Consider the following 24,524-nt stretch of genomic DNA (forward strand, 5'->3'; position numbering starts at 1 on the left):
TTCATTAAGAAAGTTTACTAGAACAATTTTCAAATAATGAAACTAAAATTTTTATAAATTTCTCACTTTTGATTGAATTTGCTAAAACAATGCTTTAAACTTTGCTAGTACAATGTTTCTAAATTGTGATCTGACAAGTAAGTTTATTTTGGTTCCAAAGTAGACAAAAAGCCCAAGATTTCCTGTTACATAGAGTCACTTTCCGTCACCGAATTCCCCTTACAATGAATATTGGATTGCACTGCCAAACTCCTAAACTAGAAGAGCAGGAAGCCTGGTGAGGTAGGAATGGCTATTATAACAAAGACAAGGGAGAACAAGAGTTGAGGAGGTGCTAGAGCAACCTTGTACACTGAAGGTTAGAAGTAAATTGGTCCAGACATCATGCAGAACCATGGGGAGGCTCCCCAAGAAACTACAATTAGAACTGCCAGCAATTCCACTTCTGGGTATGCATTTGAAGGAAATGAAACAGTATCTTGAGATATCTGTACTCCCACATTCATTGCACTTTAAAATATCAAAGATATGTAAGAAACTTAAGTGTCTGTCAATGGATGAATGGATAAAGAAATTATGATATGTATACATACTATACATCCACAAAAACACAATGGAATATTACTTGGTCTTTAAAAAGAAGGAAATTATATCATCTGTGACAATAGGGATGAACTTAGGAGACTTTATATTAAATGAAATAGGCCAGACACAAAAAGACAAAGACAAATTACAAAATGATCTTACTTACATACAAAATCTTTAAAAAAAAGAGAAAGAAAGAAAGCCAAACTCATAGAAGCAGAAAATAGAATGATGGTCTCTGGGGTGGGGAAAATTGGATGATATTGGTCAAAGGGTCTAAACTTTGAGGTACTAGATGAATAAATTCTAAAGAACTAATGATTAACGTGGTAAAAACAGTAATGTACTATATACTTGAAATGTACTAAAAGTAAATCTTAAGTGTTCTTAACCGCCCCCACACACACACACAAACACAAAGGTAACTATGTTGGGATGAATATGCTAATTAGGTTAATTATGCGGATAATTATCCAAGATATGCTTTTATCAAATGCCATGCTGTACATCTTAAATACGTACAATTTTGTCAACAAAGCTAGAAAAAACAAATTGAATAAAATTTAAAATTATACATATTTATTAGTAAGAGAAATGTTTCACTGCCTTCTCTACAGAGATAATAAAAAAGTCCTCACATTGTCTTTGTTCCAGTTACCAACTTGTGGTTTCTCCCTTCCTCATATTCCTTGGAATGGGGAAAGACCAATTTGCTTTAATGGAGGCAAGGGATAAGACATCAACCCTTTGTCCTTGAAATTACAATTTAGAGAGATTGATCCTTAGTTAGGTTTGTTGACCAAAAAGAATAAAAACGTCTCCCGAAGGAACTTGCCACAAAGGGAGAGACCGTGCTGGCAATCTGGCTCAAGAGAAGGCCTAAGAAGGTAGTTCTGATAAAGCAAGACACTATCAATGTTGCAGCTGTTCTGAAAATGGGGACCAGTGGACAAGGTTATTCCAAGACTTACAAGTCACAGTCTTGGATCCTAGTGTAGGAAGCCACTGGAGTAGTGGAAAGATTCAGATGAGCAGTGGACTATTTAGTGGTACCAAGAGGCACAATTGAAATGTCAGAGCGGCAGCACACTATAGGGTCTCTCTCCTCACTAGAAACTGGAAAAAAGACAGTTCTCTCCTGGGTGTTTGGGAACAGTTCAGGTCAGGGAAGAGAATGCTATGTTGGATTTTCTTAAGGAGTGCATGGAAAAATAGATAAATGACTGCAGGACTGCTCCATGATAATAAGCATGCACTTCAGCGCCAGAATGAGAAGGTCAAGTGTGTCCACACTTTATTGTTAAGTCCTTTGTTCATTCTCTGTTCCATTCTCTGAAGAATTTAGGCTGAATTACCTGGACCGCTTTCCTTCTCTACTTGGTTCTTTCAGACCTATTGTCTCCAAGTGAGCTGTAATGGCATTCTCGGAATCCTTTGTACTGATCTATAAATTACCTGCACATCAAGGCTGTTTACTGGTCTGCTTTGGCTTGCTTCATTTCTCTAAGAGGGCAATAATCAAAAGCCTGACCAGATTGAAGGGGAGAGCAACACAAATCATACCTCTAGAGGGGAAGAATGGCAAAGAATTTACAGCATTGTGTTAAAATATACTCTATCCTCTGGCTCCAATTTTTTTTTATTTCACTTTTTTTTTTCCCAAACTAAATATCCTCTTCCAAGATCCCCAGAAACCTCCTCCAATTACAGCATCAGTCTTGGGCTCAAGATGTGGATCTCATTACTTACGTCTGTCCTAGTGTGGGTGAGGCTCTTCTGGGGTTGGATCCTCTTGTAAGGATGGCCCAGTTAGCTAGATTGCTGAAGAAATTAGGTACTTTCCTTTTGCCTATATTGCCACTGGCAAGAATCCTGCCAAACATTTCACCATCTCAAAGAAAAGTGCTCTTTCCCCTGCCTCCACTCACATTTTCTTCACTTTCCTTCAAAGTTTCACTAACAACTTCCTCAAAATCCAATGGGCTTATGAAGACCTCCGTTCTCTAAATAATGCCTATGTTCTAGGTTTTGCTAAGCCAGCACCCACTTCCAGGTACCAAGTTTTGTTCTGCTTATCTATTGTTGCTCCCACAAACTAATGGGCTTAATATGCTTATATTTTGCTCATAGTTTTGGAATTTGGGGAAACTTAGCTCTCCCTTGGGGTCTCTCATGCAGTCAGATGTTGACTGGGATTTCAATCATTTTCCAACTGGGCTGATTACCCCAGGGAACCCAGCTGAGTCTGTTGCCCAGGACCCCTACACTGGCTTCTCCATGGGCTTGTGCTTGTCACAGCATGATAACCGAGTTCTGGGCTTGTCTGCATTAACATTCTTGTTAACTTCCTATCTTCTCAACTAAGAGGGCTAATTACTCCTGGCAAATAGTAAAAAACAAAATCAGAACAAAATTTCAACTCCAACTTCAAGCAGTTCCTAAGTAAATGTAACAATGAACTAACCTGCTCAACTGGAAATCCATTTAGAAAGAAAATGAAACAAAAACTTATTGAATGTTAAAATCGGGCTATTATAGTACATAACATTGTACATACATAATGTTAGCACAAGGATAGCAAAGAATAATTTGCAGAATAAATATTCCTATTCTCTTTTTCTAGCTAGTACAGTAATTGAATAGCAACCATCAGTGAAGTAGGACAAAAGAGGACTATTATCATAAATGTTAGCTTGATCTTTCAAGGAAATTTGATTACCTTCTACCCAGACTCCATCCACTGAGCAGAGGTTCTGCTTTTCATCAGTTTAATGTTAAGTGCCTTTTTTGTATTCAAATATTACCCTAGCTGACCATATTCCAAAGTACAAAGAACAGTTTCTTCTCACCAGATTTTGTGAGCCACATGGCTCTTCCATGGTAACATTTCTTATGAAAAAAAAAACAAAAGATCATAGATAAAAGATAAGTCTATGAAAGTTCTGATCTAATAAAGATGGTAAAAGATGCCAAAATATTTGGGTCAATGACACTAGCTCAGTATCATCTTTCCTTAAGTGAAGGTATATATTCTTTGATGTTAAAAATTCTCAGCACTTCTAGTAACTTTTGCTAATTGTTTTCCTTCAAGTTTCTTTTAGATCAACATTGAACATAACTGAAGCTCACTTTTGGAATTAAGCCAATAAGGCTATTAGTAGCACACTATGAAGAACATCCCTTGTGTGGTATGCTAGGAGGGATGAGGAATGGACATTAATTTAGTGACTTTTTTGAGTCACTTGTTTCAAGTAAAGGTATTAGGATTAATTTGGGGGGAGGATCATTAAATCATTATAGTATTAAATATAGATTTTCCTTGAGGGACATTTATCCTCTAATATCCTTATGTGAATTAAGATATTTACAAATTTGATCTAGAGATCTTTAACAAAAATGTAAATATTTTGTGTTGCTCCAGAGTGAATGATGACACACCCTCCCCTCTTTGTGTCTGTAGGAGAGTGGCAGTGGCTTTTCCAGTTCCATATAAGGACAAAAGGCATTCCTTTGTGAATTACATCCAGCTGGCTTTGAGATATGTAGGAGATATTTATCTGATTATGGAATAAGGTCTCCTAATGGAAAGATTCTGGTCACAGGATGAGGTCTCTGTGAAGTTCTTACGTGCATTCAAACTTAATAACCAAAATTATGGGTTTCAAGAGAAACAATATAGTAAATTACATTTAAACGAAATTTATTAAAATTCAGAATATATTACCTTACACATTGGTAGCAAACAAATTACTACCTACTACTATAATACAGCATTATTAGTGTAGCTGGATATTATTTCAGTTTGCTCCTCACAAATTTGCTTTGAAAGGCGGGCAGTGTTTTTATATTCCCAGTGAGAAAACGTAGGTTAGAATAATCAGCCCAAAGCCACCAAATAATATGGGGAAACTCTAGGTCTGCCTGATGCCACATCTTCCTTCTTATACAATAAATTTCAACTTTTTTACAAAAAAATAAAAACCAACAAAGTCATAGACAAGAAAGATGTGCCCCAAAATTTGAGGAGCTAAAATTCTACTTGCTGTAGAAAGGAAATTCATTTTATTACAATATGCAACTTATAGATTACACATTATTCTATATGTACATTAAAATTTAGATGTTAAAATACTTAAGAACGAACAAAGGAATGTTCTGAAGGCTATACAGGAGTATATTCTACTCCCTTATCCTATTTTTCTGCCTTAATTTTTTTGAATTTTCCAATTCTGTATAGTTTTTCTCTTCATGATAATATGGAGACCATCTTTTATAAGTTATTTTTAATGGCTGTTCTCAAAGTGCTTCTCTTTTTATAATAAAAAATTGAAGATCAGGGAAAAGAATTTTGAGTTGTTCTTGAGGTAGCACACAACTTTCTGCTAATATATTCTATTCATATTAACTTCATGTCATTAATTATTTGTGCTACAATATCTGACTTTCATAGCTTTCATCCTAACAGCCTCTTACATTTTCCTAAGTTGACATCTAAATGATAAGATATGTCTCAGAGGAAAAATGTATATATTACACTTACATACAATTGTGAAGCCTTTTTACAGAATATATCCACACTAGTTCACTCGATTTAAAAACAAATCCATGAAAAAAACCCTTTGTATTTATCCTCTATATTTTCACTTCCTAGAAAAATCTTTAACCTAATTGTAACTAACAAGACATCTCTTTCTGGAGATGAGAAGGGACCTTATTCAATGTCAATGAGTTATATGGTGAAATCGTTAATAATTGTACTTCTTTATAATTTTCTCATAAAAAGAAAGGGTTTATATATTAAATAAACTGATCGAGGCCCTGATTTTTATTAGTAAATAGCAACACTAATATAATCAATTGTTTGATAGAATTTCAAAAGTAAAAATATTGAAAAGAGGAATTAGTAGTTTCCTTTTTTCTTTACAACTGTGTTTACTAAAGTAACTTTGGTTTGCATTTGACTAGACCGCTTTGTTCATTTTGTAGTATGTCTGCTGCTCTGTGAGTCCTGATCAATAACAGAGTTTCTTCCAGAAAACAAAACAGAAGAAAACAAAAGAAGGCTTTTGGGAGAAAATAACTTAATTTTAAAATGTGAAATTGACTTAGTTCTTCCATTATCAAGTGTTAAACATCATCTAAACCTGTATTTACTCACCCACAAGTCCTACAACAATGTAGCCCATAATAAACAGTAGGAAGATTATGCAGCACAGAACATCTGTAAAATTCCTAAAGACAAAAAAGGAATAAAGAATTAAAAGAAGTCCCAAATGATTTGTTTACTGCACAAAAATATAGATAAAAGGTATAATAATAGTGATATGCCATTTTGCATGCAAAAATTCTGTTAGACAAGATGCATTTTTGTAATCAAAAATATTAGTAACATGGTTCCACAGTTGAAGAAGCTCCCTCAGACTTCTTAGCACTCCTTCTCTTTTAGTTCCTTATTTGTAAAATATTTTTAGAGTTCAAAACACACCAACATCAAGTAGTTCTTCTTCTTAAATTTGAAAATGTAATTTAAGCTACTTGATTGTATGGTTTTCCTCTTCGCGTCTTTCCAACATGTAATATAAAATTATTAGCCATTTTTTATCCCTACCTTCTTTATCTTCTTTCTATATACAAATTTTAATGGTACTCTTGTTAAAGAAAGTATTGACTGTATTACTAGCTTTAAGGAATAGAGTTATAACTATTCTAACAACAATGTATATAAAGCATTAAAAATGTTTCCAAACTTTCCATTTTCCTGATCTTCTATAAGCTAGATATTGTCAAATTAGGTTCAGAGCAAATTCAACTTAGAGAGACTAAGTGATTTGGTAAAGGTCACATGCCATGCCAGCAGCCAGCAGATACTCAAGGTTTTCAAATGAAGTATTTCCTGTCCCAATATTGCACTTCATTTAGAGTTAAGTGTTTTGGAAGGTCAAAGCTATATCAAAGTTGTGAATGTGAACAATATTGTCATTCTTTATTTGAAACTTAATGACAAACCTGTTAGTAAAGAAAAAGATTGCCCCTTTTGACAGGATTAAAGGTTGCACATGAAAAATTTCATAGCAAAACATTCTAGTTATTGAGGGCATATGGATACTCTGATCTTTCAGCAAAGGCAGGTGAAGTTCACACCATTTCTAGTGGCAGCAATAGTATAGCATCAGGGAGACCTAGAGTTTTCCCATATTATTTGGTGGCTTTGGCTGATTATCTAACCTAAGTTTTCCCACTGGGAATATAAAAACACTGCCTGCCTTTCAAAGCAAATTTGTGAGGAGCAAACTGAAATAATATCCAGCTACACTAATAATGCTGTATTATAGCAGTAGTAATTAATGATAATTGCACAGTAATAGACATGGTACTACTTACACTGATAAAGTCCTGTTATAACTTTTTGCTTTAATATACATAACTTTGGGGCTAGGGATGTGGCTCAAGCGGTAGCGTGCTTGCCTGGCATGCGCGTGGCGCTGGGTTCGATCCTCAGCACCACATACAAATAAAGATAGTGTGTCCGCCGATAACTAAACAATAAATATTAAAAAATTCTCTCTCTCTCTCTCTCTCTTCTCTTTAAAAAAAATATACATAACTTTGTGAGTTTCCTAAGAATGATTTTGGTTACCAGAAGTAATAATTGTGAGTTAACATACTTAAGAAGCATGATAGGTAGTTATGAAGGCAGGTAAATATATAAGCCTTTAATGCCTAAACTTTTAAATCTACTAGTTATGTCAATATGATTATTCGAAATAGCTATGTCCAAAAATAATTGCACCCATTCCCATAATGCTTTATAGGAAATGGATCTTTCATAAAGTTAACTGTGTCCAGTCCAGAAAACAATTATCATTTGTTTAAATTCAATTTTAACCTAGAGATTTTTAAATTTCATTTGTATTTCAGAATTATGAGAATAATAAAAAGAGAAGAAAACAGGCACTCTATTTTTTTTTTATTAACAACCCTTGAAAGCAAAATCCTGCTTAGGTGTGAGGAGAGATCTGTTTCATGTGCATTCTGACACATCCTTTTCAAGATCAGGGTCTCATCCTTCCAGCACCATTGTTAAGTAGCCAACACCTAATAGGAAATGCCTGTAGGCAACAGCACAAAGAAGGAGCTGGAGTGCTTTAATTAGAAATCTTGTAGCTGTCAAAGCCCTGGTGTGTGATCATAATTATCAAGAAGAGGAAGATAGGGATGTGACTGGCCGCAAAGCCAGATCTACCCACCAACCGGTATTATGTATCTATAGTGTTTACATCTATATATTTATATTATATATAATAAACACTATAATGTATATTTAAATGGCTTAATGTTACTTATTATTTTAATGTGATATATTGATAATGTTATGCAGTGAGCACAAGGTCAGGTAAACATACTAGAAAAATAAATGAAGAGCTTACCAATGTCAAAGCATAGGTCACGATGCAAAGGAAGGAGTTCAAATAGAAATTTTACAACAAGTAAAACCCACATGCCTTCACCACTCCCACTGACAAAAAGGCATCAGTTTAGATTTTGGCTGCAGATGGGGTTTTTTACACATGATTCCTTTTTTTTTTTTTGTGCTGGGGACACACTAGAGCATGGGGGACTAGTCCATGCCCACACAATGTTCCTCTAGCCGGCTCTTCCACAGTAGGATAGCATTTTTAGAGCTTTCTTACTGTAATTGAGGGTAGTTATAATCCACAGAGAGCAAGGACAACGCCTTCAAATTAGTTTCTGGCAAACTACTTTAGAGAAGTAGCAAACCATACCCCATGGCCAGACTATTTAATTTTATTGTTTTTAAACACAGGAGAAGGTTGAACAAACTGAACATCATGAATACAAAAGTCACAAAGAGTAGGAACGCTAATATTTCTAAACTTTCTCTGGTAGTGATTTGGTTTCTTTCATTGTTTTAGAATTTCTCTTTTTTAAAAAATTGGTGTTTTGCATGTGTGTATGTATACTTTTAGGTAATTACAATTATCTGTCCCCCCCCCAACTATTTGCCTGTCTCCCTTTCTTCAGATATATTCTCTTGAGAAGAAAGGCGGCTGGTGTTTAGAGAGTTACTGGAAAATTGTATTTGGACAAAATATAAATACAGATTGAGCATCCCTTCATAAGAAAAGGAATATATCAGAAGCTCAATTGAACTTCTAGAAGTTGTAGCGTCTTATCATTTTTTTTTTTCTTTGGACTCCAGGACATCTATCATACTCCCAAATGTTCTATAGAAAATGAGGGGTTTTTTAGACCAAGGATTTAATTTGGATAATTCTAAAAACTCACAGAACAGCTAGTGAGATGACTGTATGATATGAGCTATGGGTAAAAGTCATTCTGAATCATATTCTAGCTAGAGGGCTGTCATAGCTGTATCTTTTCCTCAGGTGGGCTCATTTTTACTTTCACAGCAAGCACTAAGAACCATTGTACTAAGCTAAAAATGGGCTGCATCCCACTGGGTCCCAGAAAGATGAAAGGAAGAATAGTTACAGAGAAATATCCCAACCGTCTTCCTCACTCTTCCTCCAAGTCAAAACCCCACGTTTACAAAGCACCCTCATTTATCAAAAAGCCACCCAAAACTTTATCCAGATTGAGCTGCCCCAGCATGAAAGTATTTTCAAAAGTTAAGTTACAGAAGCACTATTACTACCGTATATCTGTTTTCTAAATTCAGGAAGAATTGGAGCCCAGTTATAATATGCATTTGCAGATTTTCTTTTGCCTCCTATCTCTAACCCACAAATATCGTTCAATTACACTCACCTAGACTGAAAATGTTGGGACCTTCCTTTCATTTCCCTTTTTCTTAGTGTATCTTTTATATTCAATTGACAAGTTATCTTCACTCCTTCTCTCTGATGTGTCTTTTATCCACTGCTCCCTTTGTATTCTTGTTGCCTGGACTCAGTCCAAATTCTCTTATTCTGTCTTCAAACTATTGCCATGGTCTCTTAATTGGGATCCTGCAAGTAGTTTCTGCCTGGTCCAAGTCTCTCTGTACATCAGATATCAATGATATGTGGTGCCATCATTTTATTGTTTAAGAACTTTGGTGCCTCTCCACCACCTACTTAATAATTTCCAAATGTCTTAGTTTCATGTTTGAGATTATAGAAGTCCAGTTCTAGTTCAAGCCCCAGACTATTTTTCTAGTTTACTTTCCATGCCTCTTTTTCCACATGCTTTAACCAACTTGGACTCTTTCATTCATTGATATGCAGTTCATTGTTTCTTGACCATAGGAGGGGTCAAGCACTACTCTGCTGGTAGCATCTCTAGACTCTCCTCCTGGGGCAACCATATGTCCCCATTGGCCTGGGACAGCCAGGATTTACACCTGTTGTCCTGGAATACCCATAAAGAATGCTCTCTTTACTCTCATAAGTGCCTAGGTGTGGTCTTTCACTCCATCTGGGAAATCACGTCTTTTACATCAACTCAAATGTCACCACCTTCATGAGATTTTCAACTAGAAGAGACCAAATCTCATCTTTGTAGACCTGTAGAAATTCTGTTTTTATATCTTCAAGCAGTTATATTTTATTTATTGTAACTTAGACCAGGGTGGCAAAATTATGGACCATGGGCCATATCTAGTCTGCTACTTGTTTTTGTATGGCCTATAAACTGGGAATGTTTTTTTGCATTTTCAAATGGTCTAAAAACCAAAAATAACAATATTTTATGACTCACAAAATTTATACAAAATTCAAATTTTAGTATCTGCAAATAAAAATTTTTGCAAAACAATAATACTCTTTCATTTATGTACTATCTGAAGCTACTTTTGTCTTATAATAGCTGTTTAAGAGTTGTGTTAGAAATCACCCTGCCTGCAAGGGTCAAAATAATCACTACCTGAAACTTTATTAAAGAAGCTTGCTGACTTCTGGCCTCAGCCATAAAGTCGTATACAGCCCCACTTAGCAGAGATACTGGCATACTACAGACCTACAGGGGTCTCTGTCCCACAAATGATTAGTGAGACACACCTTTGACAGTCTAATGCATCATAAGCAGGCTCTGGTGAAAATCAAAATGCTGTGCTTCAAAGTTCAGATCTTTTTTTTTTTCCTGACCTAACATAGTAAATGTATTGTCTCTAGATTTAATTTTTTAGTCAAGCTTCAGCATGCCATCTGGAAATTGCTATCTCCAATAAAATCAAAATCACTAAAAAACAAAACAACAACAACAAAAACATTATATTTAATTCAGAGATCATTAGAGTTCTGTTTGATCAGTACATATTTCAGTCCCACACCAGCTCTTACTCTCTAACAAGTGTCATTTAGCTTCCTTTTCAGGGATAGCTTTCTACCCTCATCCTGAAACAGATTCATTTACTGGTTTTCTTTTTTTGTGGCAGATGAAATTCCAAAAGATATCAACTATCCTGAAAGGTCATTAATATCAAGCATTAGAGCAAGAATGAAAGTCCTAAAAAGTCATTATTCTTTGACAGATCATCATTTGTGCCTAATGAGTCGGTTTAGGGACTGTCCTCTGCCTGTGATTCCAGTTGGAAGCTACCTCTCATCTGAAAGTTCCCGCGTCACCTGGGAACATATGTCTACAACAGACTGCCTTTAAAGCCCAAAGTGTCCTCTGTGGTTCTGCTGGGCTCTGAACAATACCACCAAGTCATCTTTTACCCCTCATATTCTTAACACAGCAGTGTGCTCCAAGAAATAGAATGAATGCTTCACTTACCAGAGACTTTGATAGAAGACAGTGCACTTTGAGGCCACCTTTCAAGTGTCACCAAGATATGCTTTGCATATACAGAATGTGGCTTGAATTAAACAGGTTATCCACACTGATGTTAATAACTTACATGTCTCAAAGTATTTTTGGCTTTATAGGGGTAGAGGTCTAGGCAGCTTAAAACATAATTCACCTCTATTTTCTTGACCTTTACTAATAAAAGAAAACATAATGATTTTGTGAGAGAAGTATCCTCTAAGAACTCATGTTTGAAGAAGTTTCCAACTTCTCTTCTGCTTCTCAGACACATTGTTTAAAAGTTCTCTATTATTCTGTTCCCCAAAGCACAGCTTTAGGACATGCCTTCCATCACTGTATGTGTACACGCATGTGTGTGTATGTACACGTGCTGAGGTTTTAGTAAGAAGCACATTACACTGGTCATTTATATAAGTATAAGATTATCTTGAAGAATTTCAGTTATGAAAATAAGAAACTTAATGTATTTTCAGGTGTTTGATGACAATACAAGTTTCTCAAGTCTTCTAAAATTTGTAAAAATGTCTTTAAGGTAATTCTGGTATCCAACCATTGAGAAAAGAGTATTTATTTTGGAGGATTATTATTTAGCATATTTTAAACTATTGATGAGGATTAAAAGATGCCAAATAACTTGATATTCAAAAAAAGTATATAGGATGATATTAATAATACCTTTCAAATTTATTAGATCATATTAACTGATTTAGTTAGTTTCTCTGAACAACCAAGTCTAAAAAATGCCCAAAGCCCATTGTTAAATCTTTTATACTATTCTGCTTGATTTGGGATTCCAATGCATTGAGAGAATAGCTTTAACTGGTTATGATTTATATTTTCTATTTGTAAAGGGAAAATAAAACATTTTTTTACTTAAGGGGTTTAAATGATATCCGTATAAATCTGTCTTTTGTCTAAAATGAAGCAAGATCAGACAAAATTGTTGTTACTATTCATTATTTTTGTAAAACTGCATAATATCTGGGAATCTGTCAGTGAGTTATTGCTCATTATATATCTGCCTTTGTAGACCAAAGGTACTCCGAAGGGAAAGTGCACAGAGAGCCAGCTCTGGAACGGCCTTAGGACATTAGTTCAAAGTTACCAACAAGGTGGAAATCCACACTTGCTTAGAACAAATACTCTTTAATCTTTTTGGAATAGGATAGAACCTATATAGACACGCAGGATAGGAGCTCAAAAATATTTGCTAAAACAATAATTGAACTTCTGAAATTTTTCATACTTGCAACAGCTGACATGGATATTGAAATTCAACCATTAAAAAAACCTTCATGCCTCCTAATAATTGTATGATAGTTAATTGTTTTTTAATAACCAGAGGCAAGCACACTAAAATAAGATCACTATTTATCATCTAAGCTTTTAATAAGGAAATAAAAAAATGTTGCCTGCTAATGATGGGAGACTTAGAAAATTGCATGCCCTTTGACCCAGTAATTTCCTTTCTAGTAATCTATATCATGGAAAAATGATAGATGTTGTCAGGATTTTTTAATAAAGATGTAAAGCACTGAACTGTTTATGAAAAAGATGATATAAAACATGTTTATAATATTTTACTGAGTAAAAATAGTATGAAACATGCAGTATGTGAATAAAATGTACAGCAATAAAATAAAACATAGATTATAAGTATTTATATGTACAATGATATATAAATGTAAAGGATGACAGAAAGTATATAAATCTATAAGTGGTCATTTTCTCTGGGTAGTAAGATTTCATGTGATTTTGTTTTTTTCTTTTTCTTTTCCTGTTATGATTAAACTTTAACATTGGACATAAATTACTTTTAGACTAAAAGTACTAATCTAAGACACAGATATTTGACAACTATAAATAGATTGATGAATTATCTCATGACACTAATTTCTTTATGAACCCCTCAAATAAAATGTTTACAAATTTTTCTCTTTTTTGACTTTTTTATTGATCATGAATAAAATTAAAAACACATTTTTTATAGTCTTAAGAGAGGGTAAAAGATTGTCTTTAGATTAGTCTTTTTTTTTTTTTGCCTAGACTTTGTAAATGGGAACTAAATAGAAAAAATGTGTCTATAATTTTGTCATCACAATATCTTATAAATCACACTTTCATCTAGTGATATAAAAATCTCACTATTTTTACAAAACATATATCCCTAGTTGTTGTTCGAAGCAAGAAATGACAAACAAGAACAGAAAAAAAAATGAAAAAAAAAATTGGCACCTAAACTTTGATTAATTAAATCTTTATGACAAGATATTATATCTATCTTTTATAGGTCATTTCCTTTATGAGTGTTTAGTGAGTCTAATAAAACACCTGTTATTTTCCACAAAGTAATATTTATTCATGGTGGCCTCAGAACTATGTCTCTGCTTTGAATGTTTATTATTTTCATCCTAAACTTAACAGATTCTTCACATAGCCATCATAATGCTTTCAAAATGTTAGACAAAATGTAGTTTTGAACATTTAGTCTTCATATCACTTCAATCTTAAAACATTTTATATGTGTTAATTGTTTCAGTGTCCATTAAATGAAATAAATTTTAAGTAATTTTGGGTAAGATTACATAAGTACCTAGAATTAGAAGTTGTCTCGGGAAGAGAAACTATGACTTGGGAAGTGGTGAGGGAGCAAAGGGAGACTTTCTGTATATTCTTTGCCACTCATAGGTTGTGTGCCAATCAAATGTATTACTTAATCAAAATCAATAATTATTTTTTTAAGTCATGTATTGATTTGGCATCTCTTAAACATAATCTAAAAAGTTATGTCAGCTATTAAGTGGAATGCAGTGGATAAAATTTAACTTAATTTTAGAAAAATTAAACTACAAGCTTCAGATATAAAATCATTAAGAATATATTCCACGTAAAATGCCTTACTGAATATATATATATATATATATATATATATATATATATATACTCTTCTTGATTAAAAAGCTAAACTATGACCATTATAATATAAATCACATATGTAGAAAAAATGTTTCTGTACAATAAACACTTTTATTTATTTGGTTAGACAATTAGATGGTTTTTCAAAGAAAATATGCCATATTTGGCATAAATAGTATCAAGCGTTGGACCAGTGCATGCTGTTGGCAAGCCTTTCTCTGGATTGGAGGAGTCTACTAATTAGCGGGAGAAAATGAACAGATTTTATGAATTGGTATAATAAGGAACAGTGAGCTTTTATGGTTTGACTATAGCAAAGAAGCTCAAACATTCAACATGAAATTGTTGAATGAATGAATAAGAGTGTTACCTGAATATTAGACACTGACATCTTTTCAAAAAATTTGTAAAAGTGATGTGTCCCTTTGTTCTCAAATTGTTCAGCCAAACAGGAAATTCCAACCATTGCAATGGGAAATTCTAATCACTTTGTTAGAACTCAGCATGGTACATACATTATTTTATGTAAATATTTACCAATTTATTTTACCTGCAAGCTGGTTCTACAACAACACAACATTTATAGCAATAGGGTCATTGTTATTTAAAAAAAAAAAAAACAAGAGAGACAAATTTTGTAGGGGTTTAAAATTTTTTTTAGATGCCTATTGATTTGAAATTATTAAATGTAGTCTCTATGTGATCTATGTTGAATTTAAACTTACATCTGATAAGAATGTGCTTCACTGAAAAACCCAGAAAATTTAAAAATAGAAATAACAGCTTAAATTCCAAAGAATTTATTTGTTTCCAGCAAGAAGTCCTGCAGTTATCAGTTCTGAGCAGGTATGGTTCATCATTCAGTGATCCCATTAGGGGCTCAACTCATGTCACCTTTCTGCCACCTCATTCTTAGTAGACAGACACTTTTCTTCAAGCTTAAGTCTCATGTCACAAGTTGACAGTCCCACTCAGGACACCTGAATCTCTTCAATAAGGCTTTTTTTTTTTTAATTTACAGAAGAAAAGTCTCTCTTTCAGCTCCTTAATACTGTGTCTCATAATTTTTTAAACTATCTTCCAGGTTTAAAAATTAAGTGTTTCTTAACTTTTTAGCTTGTGCAGGAGAGATTGTTTGCAATGAATGTTGAGTGAGACAAATTCCCAAATATATAGGCTACTGAGATTTATTTTAAACAATCATAAAAAATAAGATTGCCCAAATCTAATAAGTTCCAGTCAACCCAAGTGGATTATGCAAGATGTGTGATTTTCTCTATTATTATTCTATACTAAACATCTTACAAGATTAGCATAGGAAAACTGAATATTGTCTATGCACAGAATTAAAGTAAATCAAACTGAGGATTCAGTTTCCAGCAAAGGGTATTCTAGAGCTAATATCAACAACAGCAAAACAGCAAGTTGTTAGAGCTTATCACTGAAAAATTTTACATTTCATATTCAATTGTCTATATAATTCTTTGACATTCATATTCAGTGGAATGGAATTTGAAATTTAAATTCAGCCTTAGTAAATATATACAACTGCAATTGTCATAAGCTGCATATTGAGATAAAAAATATTCATATATTTAAAAATTATTAGACATGAAATGTCTCACAAACTATACTAGTAAGTCTTTTTCATTTCAACATAAAATACTCAGAATAGCACCTTAATAGTAAGTCTGGGAATCATTATGCAATTTTATACTTAATTTTGTCCAAGAATGATCCCAAGTGCTCTTGCCACAAAGCACTATAATTCAGCATGCATAAGGGGTCTCAGTTCCTATTACTGTTCTCTTTCCTGCCATTCTGAGCTATGCTTATGGAGGAACCATATTTTCCAGGGCTTCTGAAGATGTAAGTCCTTCCTCCTCAGGGCTTCATAAAGCCTCCCTAGCAAATTTTTTCAATGGTAATTTGGAAAACATCCAGAGTTTGGAAAGTATCCATGCTACTCTGGTGAGAAGTGTGAATGCATATGTGTGTGCATGGCACGTGTGTGTATGTGTACAGAGCAGGATGAGAAGGGAAGCAAGCCTGGACTGCCAGGGAGAGAAGCTACAGAGTGAGAGAAGAACACAATCCTAACCCACACAGACTCTAATTTCATGATTTTAAAAACAGAGATAATCACACCAAAAAGACTAACATTAAAAATAAGTACATTTTAAAAACTAGAGGTAATCTAGATGGTTAGAGTGCAAAAGATGAATTGAGTTAGAGCCTTTGAGACTCTTTAATCACAGGAAATTGGTTAAAGTCTAGAATTATAGATAAGATTTTGACTGGAGGAGAATAGAGGTTCATTCTAGGCAAAAGAAAGTTTAAGAATATAGGTGCAAAATTAAGCATAGATGATGGAAATAAAAACGATGCCCAGTTAGCTAAAATTCTTATCGGGTAGAAATGATAAAATTGATGACTACTGCAAAACACACACACACACACAGATACACACACACAGAGATACACACACACACACAAATTAACTTGTTCGTTTATCTGCCTAGTATGAATTGGGTAACTACCCTGGATCAGGTACTGTGGTAGTCGCTATGAATAGACTGGTGAAGCAGACAGGCAACATGTACTCAGGGAGTTCACAGTTTAGTGTGAGAATTAGATAATAAATAAAGGTCAATTTTCAGAAAATAACAACAGATTGTGTATTAAAAGTGAGGAAGAAAACAAATCTGATAGTATGAACAGGAATATTGAGGATGGCGTGCCTACACAGGGGTTGTAAGAAAGGCCTTCTGAAGGTTGGGATGTAGCTCAGTGGTAGAGCATTTGCCTGGTATTCACCAGGCCCTGTGTTCCATCACCAGTACTGAACCAAGAAAGAAAGGGTCCTCTGAAGAGATGGTGAATCTCGTGTTTCTGAGAGAAGAAATAGCAGGTACAAAGACCCTATGTCTACGCAGGACTATGGTATTTCCTGGGAGATGACAGAGAGCCAGTCAGAGCAAAACACAGGAGTGAGAGGCACAAGAGGAAGGCAGTACAAGTGGAGACTGAGTAGCTTCAGTGTGGAGGAGCATGACTTGTCTACCACAGAATCCACAGTGAGCCATTTTAGATGTTAAAGAAGAAACCTTAATGTTCATGACTAGCTTTGACATTTATCTCATTTGGACAATTACAAGAACCCTGTAAAGTTGATACAAGAATATTATGGTGTAGATATTAGTTGTCCCTCCAAAACTCATGTCAAGATTATGAGAGCCTTAACCCCCTCGGTGAATTAATCCCCTGACAGGGATTCACTGAGTGGGAACTGTGAGCTAGTGGGGTGTGCTGGAGGCATTGGGTCATTGAGAGTATGTCTTTGGGGTATATATTTGTTGAGCTGAGCTATTTCTCTGCTTCCTGGTGTGATGTCTTGAGCTGCTTCCCTTCATCACACTCTTGTGTCAGGATGTTCTGTCTCACTTCAACCCCTGAGGAATGGAGCCTTTGTCTATGGACTGAGACCTCTGAAACCCTGAGCGCCAAATAAACTTTTTTTTTCTCTAATTTTTTTCTTGGCAGGTCTTTTAGTCACAGCAGTGAAAGAGCTGACTAAAATAACACACCGTTTCATACATTAAGTCATTCCTATCTACAATTTCAGTTCATTTTCAACTAGAAGTTCTCAAATAGGGCAATGATAGAATATACGCCATGGTTTAGTTAGATCCATTTGGCATCAGGATGCAGAAAAAATTGTGAAGAAGAATGTGGTGGGTACAGAAGGTGAGGATTGGGGGAATGAGGACCGAGTTAAGATGGTGGCAACACAAGAGTGCAGGGACCCTGGGCTAGCTGTGCTTTGTCAGCATCACCAGTCTCTTGATTTCCTGGACCACCAGGACAGTGTGGAGATACATTCCATGGCACAGGGACAGTTTACAGCTCCACAAATATCCCTCACAGACTGAACTAGATGTGAATAGATTTCTCTCCAGTGGTTTTTAACTCAAAGGGAAAAAGGGATGCTATGTGTCATTTGAGCACCAAATCTAATATTTATCTCTCCTACAGTGTTCAAAGCACTCTGTTCCACTTTTCTTTTTATTACATCAACTTGATAAAAGTTCGTTTTCTCTGAGCTTTTGGAGACCAAAGACTTTGTTTTTTAGTTTTCTGCTCTAAATGCAGTTAGCGGGCATGTGTCTTTTCTGCAGTGGACATATGGGATTGCTCTATTGTTGGTTTTAGTCCCAAAGGGCCACATCAAAAGAGAGCTGGCCCTGAGTGCTCCTGGCTGTAGACTGTCCATTATTAACAAGGCATGTGACAAGTCATTGAATTGTGCTGTTTCTAGCTCTTGTCAACTGCATATAACTTGACAAAGACAGGGTAAAGGACAAAGAGGGAAAGAGAAAAGTGACAACTGAAAGCAAGACAAACACAAGAGAGAAATAAATTGAAAAGAGTTTTAAAGAAGAAAAAAAGGAAAGGAGGGTATAGAAAAATCTAATGTATTAAAAATTGAGAAGGAAAAATGTAAAAGAAAATAAAATCAAAAATAAGATCAGGAAAAATACAGAACTATTTATGGTATAAGAAAAGGAAAGTAGAGGATATATAATTAAGGAAATTTATCAAAATCAGTTTAGGTTTGGAAAAATCCAAAAGCAGATACATATCTAATTTATAAAATTATTATTTTATGTGTGAGAAAAGGAGAGAATCAGGTGGGTGATAGTATTAACTTACCTTAAATTTATTTAATTCTTCTATTTTTGCCTTAGAGTTTAAAAGGTTCTAGCAATCCAATAATAAAGAATGAGCACGAGAGCAGAGTTTTCAGGAATCTGGCCTTTGTATCTATTGTTTCTCTCCCTAAATCATTTAAATAGTTAATTCCTTTGTACTAGAACAATTATTTGTCAGCTACCAAAAACCTACTCCACAGACCATGTGTCTTTCCATCTCTCCCATTACTACAACTGGAGAATCCATCTGAACTTTGCATCTACGGTCCCAGAAGCATCATAGTTAGAACAATCTCCAGTCCAGTGCTATTTATCATGGTTAACAGGAAACATGACAGCATCATATTTTGTATTTTGATGCAAAAAATTGTGTGAGTTCAATAGTGGTTTATTATTAAAAGCTTGAAGACTTGTAGAATCTTGCTTCATCTTCCAGTTATTGGATAAATGTGTCCCAAGGATGTGGAGTAGCCCATCCTTCAATATTTCATTGAGTCTAGGGTTACAGTAGTAACAATGATGATGGCTGAAATACCCCTAATGATTTAAAAAGGGCATACCGAAATAGGCCAGGCACATAAAGGACTTGAATTTGCCTTAACAAATGCAAGTTTAAGAAAGGTAACTGAGACTCTTAAGGTTCTCAGGGAATCAGCATCAAATAACTCCAAACCATCCCTGACTCTGGAGCATCACTTCTACTGGGCTCAGTGGTAGCTCTCCAGAATTTAGACCTATCATATTTGTTTTTAAATTTGGATGTCAAATTAATGCAATTGCTTTAGTGTGTGTTCACTAAGAGAACTCTCAGTGGAATAAAATTTTCATTGTAAGTGGTTGAACTGCAGCTTTTAGTCATTCTCATCTCATCATAGTGCAAACAGGAAGATACTCATAATACAGAGTCTCTCTCTCTCTCTCTCTCTCTCTCTCTCTCTCTCTCTGGGTACTGGGGATTGAACTCATAGGTGCTTAACCACTGAGCCACATCCTCAGACCTATTTTGTATTTTACTTAGAGGCAGGGTCTCACTGAGTTGCTTAGTGCCTCGCTTTTGCTAAGGCTGGCTTAGTCTCCCCAGCAGCTGGGATTGTAGGCATGCACCACCGAGTGCAGCATAATACAGTTTCTTTCCAATTTGGGTTTTATCCTTAAGGTACAGATTCATTTTGAGAATTATTGTCTGGGGATTTTGTTCTCTCTATAGTTAATTTTCTGGCAATTTTCTTAATACCTCTTTACCTTAGTTTTTAGCACAAAGTTATTTTTTCTTTCCACAACAGAGTTGGGAAGAAGATAATTATGCAATATTTCTAAAGCACATAGAACTCCTCATAGAAAAATGTGGGTGAGGAGTATATGTCCATGTGTGCATGTTTAGAAAAAAGCACACAAAGAAGAAAACTGGAACTTTGACATGGATTGCACTCTAAATTATTAACATAAATTATATATGCATGCATATGCAAAAACTTTAAAGAAGAGAAGCTTTAGGGGCCCAAAGAGTTTGAATCAAGTCTATAAAATATTCAGTTTTTCTAACATGTAACAAGGCCTGAAATATCTGAATATTACTTAATATTGGTTTTCATTTTACCAAATGGAGCAATATCTTATCTATTTTCCATTTATTCCAAACATGAATTTTCCAGGAAACCATAATTATTAAGCATCTCAACCTTATAACATCTCCTACTTGATCTTACAAAACAACAACAAAAAATCTCTCTCATACACACACACACACCTCTTCTTATCTCTTTGTTTATACTCAGTCTTCTTCATGAGCTGTTTTTTCTCTGTGTCATGTTGGCCTAATCTCAGGGCTCTATCATGATCTCTCTTATCTCCCAACACTATTGGCTAACCTAAGGTGATCTCATTTATACTATAGTTTTCAGGGCTTCAGCCAGGAACAGCTCTCATCTTTCTCCTGAGTTCCAGCTCCTTATTCTTTTTTATTTTTTTATACTAGGGATGAACCCAGTGATGCTCAACCACTGAACCACATCCCCAGACCTCTTTATTTTTTATTTTGAGACAGCCTCTCACTAAGTTGCTGAGGCTGACGTCAAATTTCTAATCCTCCTCCTTCAGTTTCCTGAGTCCCTGGGATTACAGGCATGTGCTACCATGCCCAGTTTTGATTCTTAATTCAAATGTCCAAAGTTGAATCAACTCTCTATTGTTTCCAGAAGTTTCCCAATCTTTTTCTCTTCTCCTTGTCTATTTCTATCCATACCAGTCACTCATTCATTCTAAATATTCTGCGATTCCTGACTCTCTGCTCACTTTCCACATCTAGTTGGTTGATAAGTCTAACTAATTCTCCATGCTACAGTGTTCTGTTTCTTCCATGCCAGGTACTGCAGAGTGTACAGGAAGCCTTTTATTTGCAGACATTTTTACAGAGTCTCTTTTTATTGAAACATCTCCAGCTTTTTACCAATTTATAGAATTAGTGTTTAAGAAAATCTCAGGAGCTAAAAAAATAGAAAAGATGAAATCTGTACTTTAAGGAATAGACTTCTCAGAAAACAAGAATAATAGGTTTTCCAAGTTAGAATTTAGAACATTACATATTTTAAAAGTATGATTTTAGACCAAGAGACTATTCATGCTTCAACTTTTAATCTCTGATACCAGGAAGATATCTACTTAGCTTGGACTTATGCAGGTGCAGACAGGATATGCAGGAACACAGCAGATCTGGCAAGATCCAGGACCAGGGCCACAGCAGGTCTTGGACTTGTAAGTAATCGAAAGCCTTTAAAAAGTTTACCAATGGGTAATATGAGGAACACAGTATACAATGATTACATACCATGAGAACCTCAATGTAAGACTTCTAATATGTAACAGGCAAAACAAAACTGTATCCTAGAAAGGAAACAAGATATAGCAGGTCTTGGACTTAGGAAGGCCTTAAACCAAACTAGGACAGAAATATTGCCAGTTTTCCTACATTGGTTTAAAAATTAAGTGTAACAAATTCCTAGTTGGGTAAGTCACTTATTTTCAATGTTTTTGTGATTTCATAAAAGTCCCTATCTACACACAGTTGAAGAGAGACTATTAAGCAAAGGAAATTTTATTCTTCATTTTAAAATGCAATATCATGGTGGGAAGACACATCCTATGTGTCTTATTAGTCAATTTGAGTTGCTATTAAAAAATACCATAGGGGCTGGGGTTGTGGCTCAGGGGTAGAGAACTCACCTAGCATGCTTGAAGCACTGAGTTTGATCCTCAGCATCACATAAATGCAAAAAAAAGATATTGTGTCTACTTAAAAATACTAAAAAATAAATATTAAAAAAATACCATAGACTGGGTGACTCAAAAAAATATATTGCTCACAGTTTTGGAGGCTGGGAAGTTGATGTGTCAGCATGGTCAGCGCAGCCAGGCTCTGGTAGGGCCCTGATTCTACGTTATAGCTGTCTGTCTTCTTGTCATATCTTCACATGGCAGAGGGAGGGCTAGGTCTCTGGTTTCCTGTAAGGGTGCTAATTCCATCATGAGGATTACACGCTGATGACCTTCTCTAAACATATCTATCACCAAAAGCTATATATCCCAAATACCACCACACTGGAGTTGAGACTGCAACATTTGAATTTTGGGGGTACACAAACATTCAGTTCTTAATGCCAGGAAAGTAGCATTTCTCATAGTGTAGCACTATGTGAAAAATGCAATTCTATGACATGCACATAAACATTTCTTGTAGTGACTTGAGGTTTTATGTCCTTGAATCTAAGGATAAATAAAATCCAGGAGGGGAAGAAAAATAACACATTGTCTCCTGACTTTCAATGCAGAGGCATCACCCTTGGATCTCTCTTAAATATTCTACACTAAGATTCATTTTCAATACAGAGCTCTTGGCCAGCATCGGTCTTTGTAGCTCCCCTGTTGCATGGTTTCCTTGGTATTCTTGGCAACAGTTTTAAATGGGAGAAGAGCCCTGGAATAAAGTGGAAAACAAAGCCCTGCTTCCTTTTGTTCAGCAACAACATATAAAGTTAACCTAACATTCTTCAGCCTAAATATCCAGTTCAAATCTCCCTCCCACTGCCACCACATATCTCCCCATCCCATATTTTCAAGGCCTTTCTGGATCTGCAAATCTTCAGAGGTGTGTGTTTAGTTACCGAAAGCACATCAAGACTATCAAATAAGAAAGCCCCAGCAAAGACCTAGCCAAGCTGATATTTACATGCTAGGCTGATAAACAGTGCATTCTGTTGATTTTTATTTAGCTCCATGTTACTCTGTAGAGACTTCTGTGTGCTTTGAGATACATTAATATTTGTACAAAAGAGAAATACAATCTCTCCTTTTCCTCCCTACCCACAATCCTTTGGCAAATACGTTCTCTCTGAATATATAAGTAGCAAACAGGAATGACATTCGTCCCAGCAGCTGTATCAATTCAGATGGCAGAAAATTTTATAAACATCCCAGGCTGATAAGGTTCTCAAATTTTGCTACAAAATTTTTTTAGTTTGATTTTATTTACAGTATGGGCCTCAATAATAGCTCTCAATCAACTCCTTAGAGATGATAATAAAAGGTGGAGAAAATTCTTACTTTCATTAAAATATGTTTATTATAAATGTATTTAAATCATTACCAATTCTTCTAAAATTATCAAAAAAAAAAAAAAAAAAAAAGGCTCATAGACCTTAAACCCAAACTCTGCCCTTTACTCTCCTGAAATATACTCTCTAGAAGCCCAAAGGAGTAAGCCTACATCAGCATTCTGCCTCTCTGCTATTATTCTTCCAGACCGAGGTGCATGCATAATTCCAACAGTGGGTCGCGGGTTGGGTTGTCTTTGTATAGAATACAGGGAACAGAGTATACAATGATTACATCTCATGAGAACCTCAGTGTAAGACTTCTAAAATATAACAGGCAAAACAAAACTGTATCCTAGAAAAGAAAGAAGATATACTTGAGTAAAGAAAACAAGAGAATTCATACCCTATTTGAATCAAATGTATGATATGTCAAGATCATCGTATTGCCTTGAGCAACTAATAAAAAAAAAAAAAAGAAAAGAAAACAGGATAAGCCCGACTTGGTGGCACACGGCTGTAATCCCAGCATCTTGGGAGGCTGGGGCAGGAGGATGGCGAGTTCAAAGCCAGTCTCAGCAATTTAGCGAGACCCTATCTCAAAATAAAAATGTAAAAAAGGGCTGGGAATGTGGTTTAGTGGTTAAGCGCCCCTATGTTTAGTCTCTGGTACAAAACAACAACAACAACAACAAAAAAAAAACTGGATAAAATACTTGAAATACTTAAATGTCAAAAACACTTAGAATTTTTTCAGTTTATCATTGTTCTGGTTTGGATGGGAGATATCCCCCAAAAGCTTATGTGTGAGAAAATGCAGGACCGTTCAGAGGTGGGACAATTAGATTATGAGGACTGTAATCTAGTCAGTGATTTAATTCATTTGATAGGCTAGTAATGTGAATGGATTAATGGGTGGTAACTGTAGGCAGGTAGGGAATGGCTAGAGGAA

General features: G+C 35.1%; 1 protein-coding gene across 1 annotated transcript in view; it reads right to left on the bottom strand.

The window, feature by feature from the left end:
• Window positions 1-24,524, bottom strand: part of Slc44a5 (solute carrier family 44 member 5) — a 349,441-nt gene that overhangs the window by 65,464 nt on the left and 259,453 nt on the right. Inside the window, exon 3 of the mRNA XM_058578926.1 lies at window positions 5,744-5,817. Coding sequence (XP_058434909.1) covers window positions 5,744-5,817 — 74 coding nt within the window. The remainder of the gene's footprint in view (window positions 1-5,743; window positions 5,818-24,524) is intronic.

The sequence above is a fragment of the Marmota monax genome, unplaced genomic scaffold (assembly GCF_021218885.2).
Source record: "Marmota monax isolate L192 unplaced genomic scaffold, Marmota_monax_Labrador192_F-V1.1 WCK01_AAM20220418_F8-fsc00046, whole genome shotgun sequence".
Lineage (NCBI taxonomy): Eukaryota > Metazoa > Chordata > Mammalia > Rodentia > Sciuridae > Marmota > Marmota monax.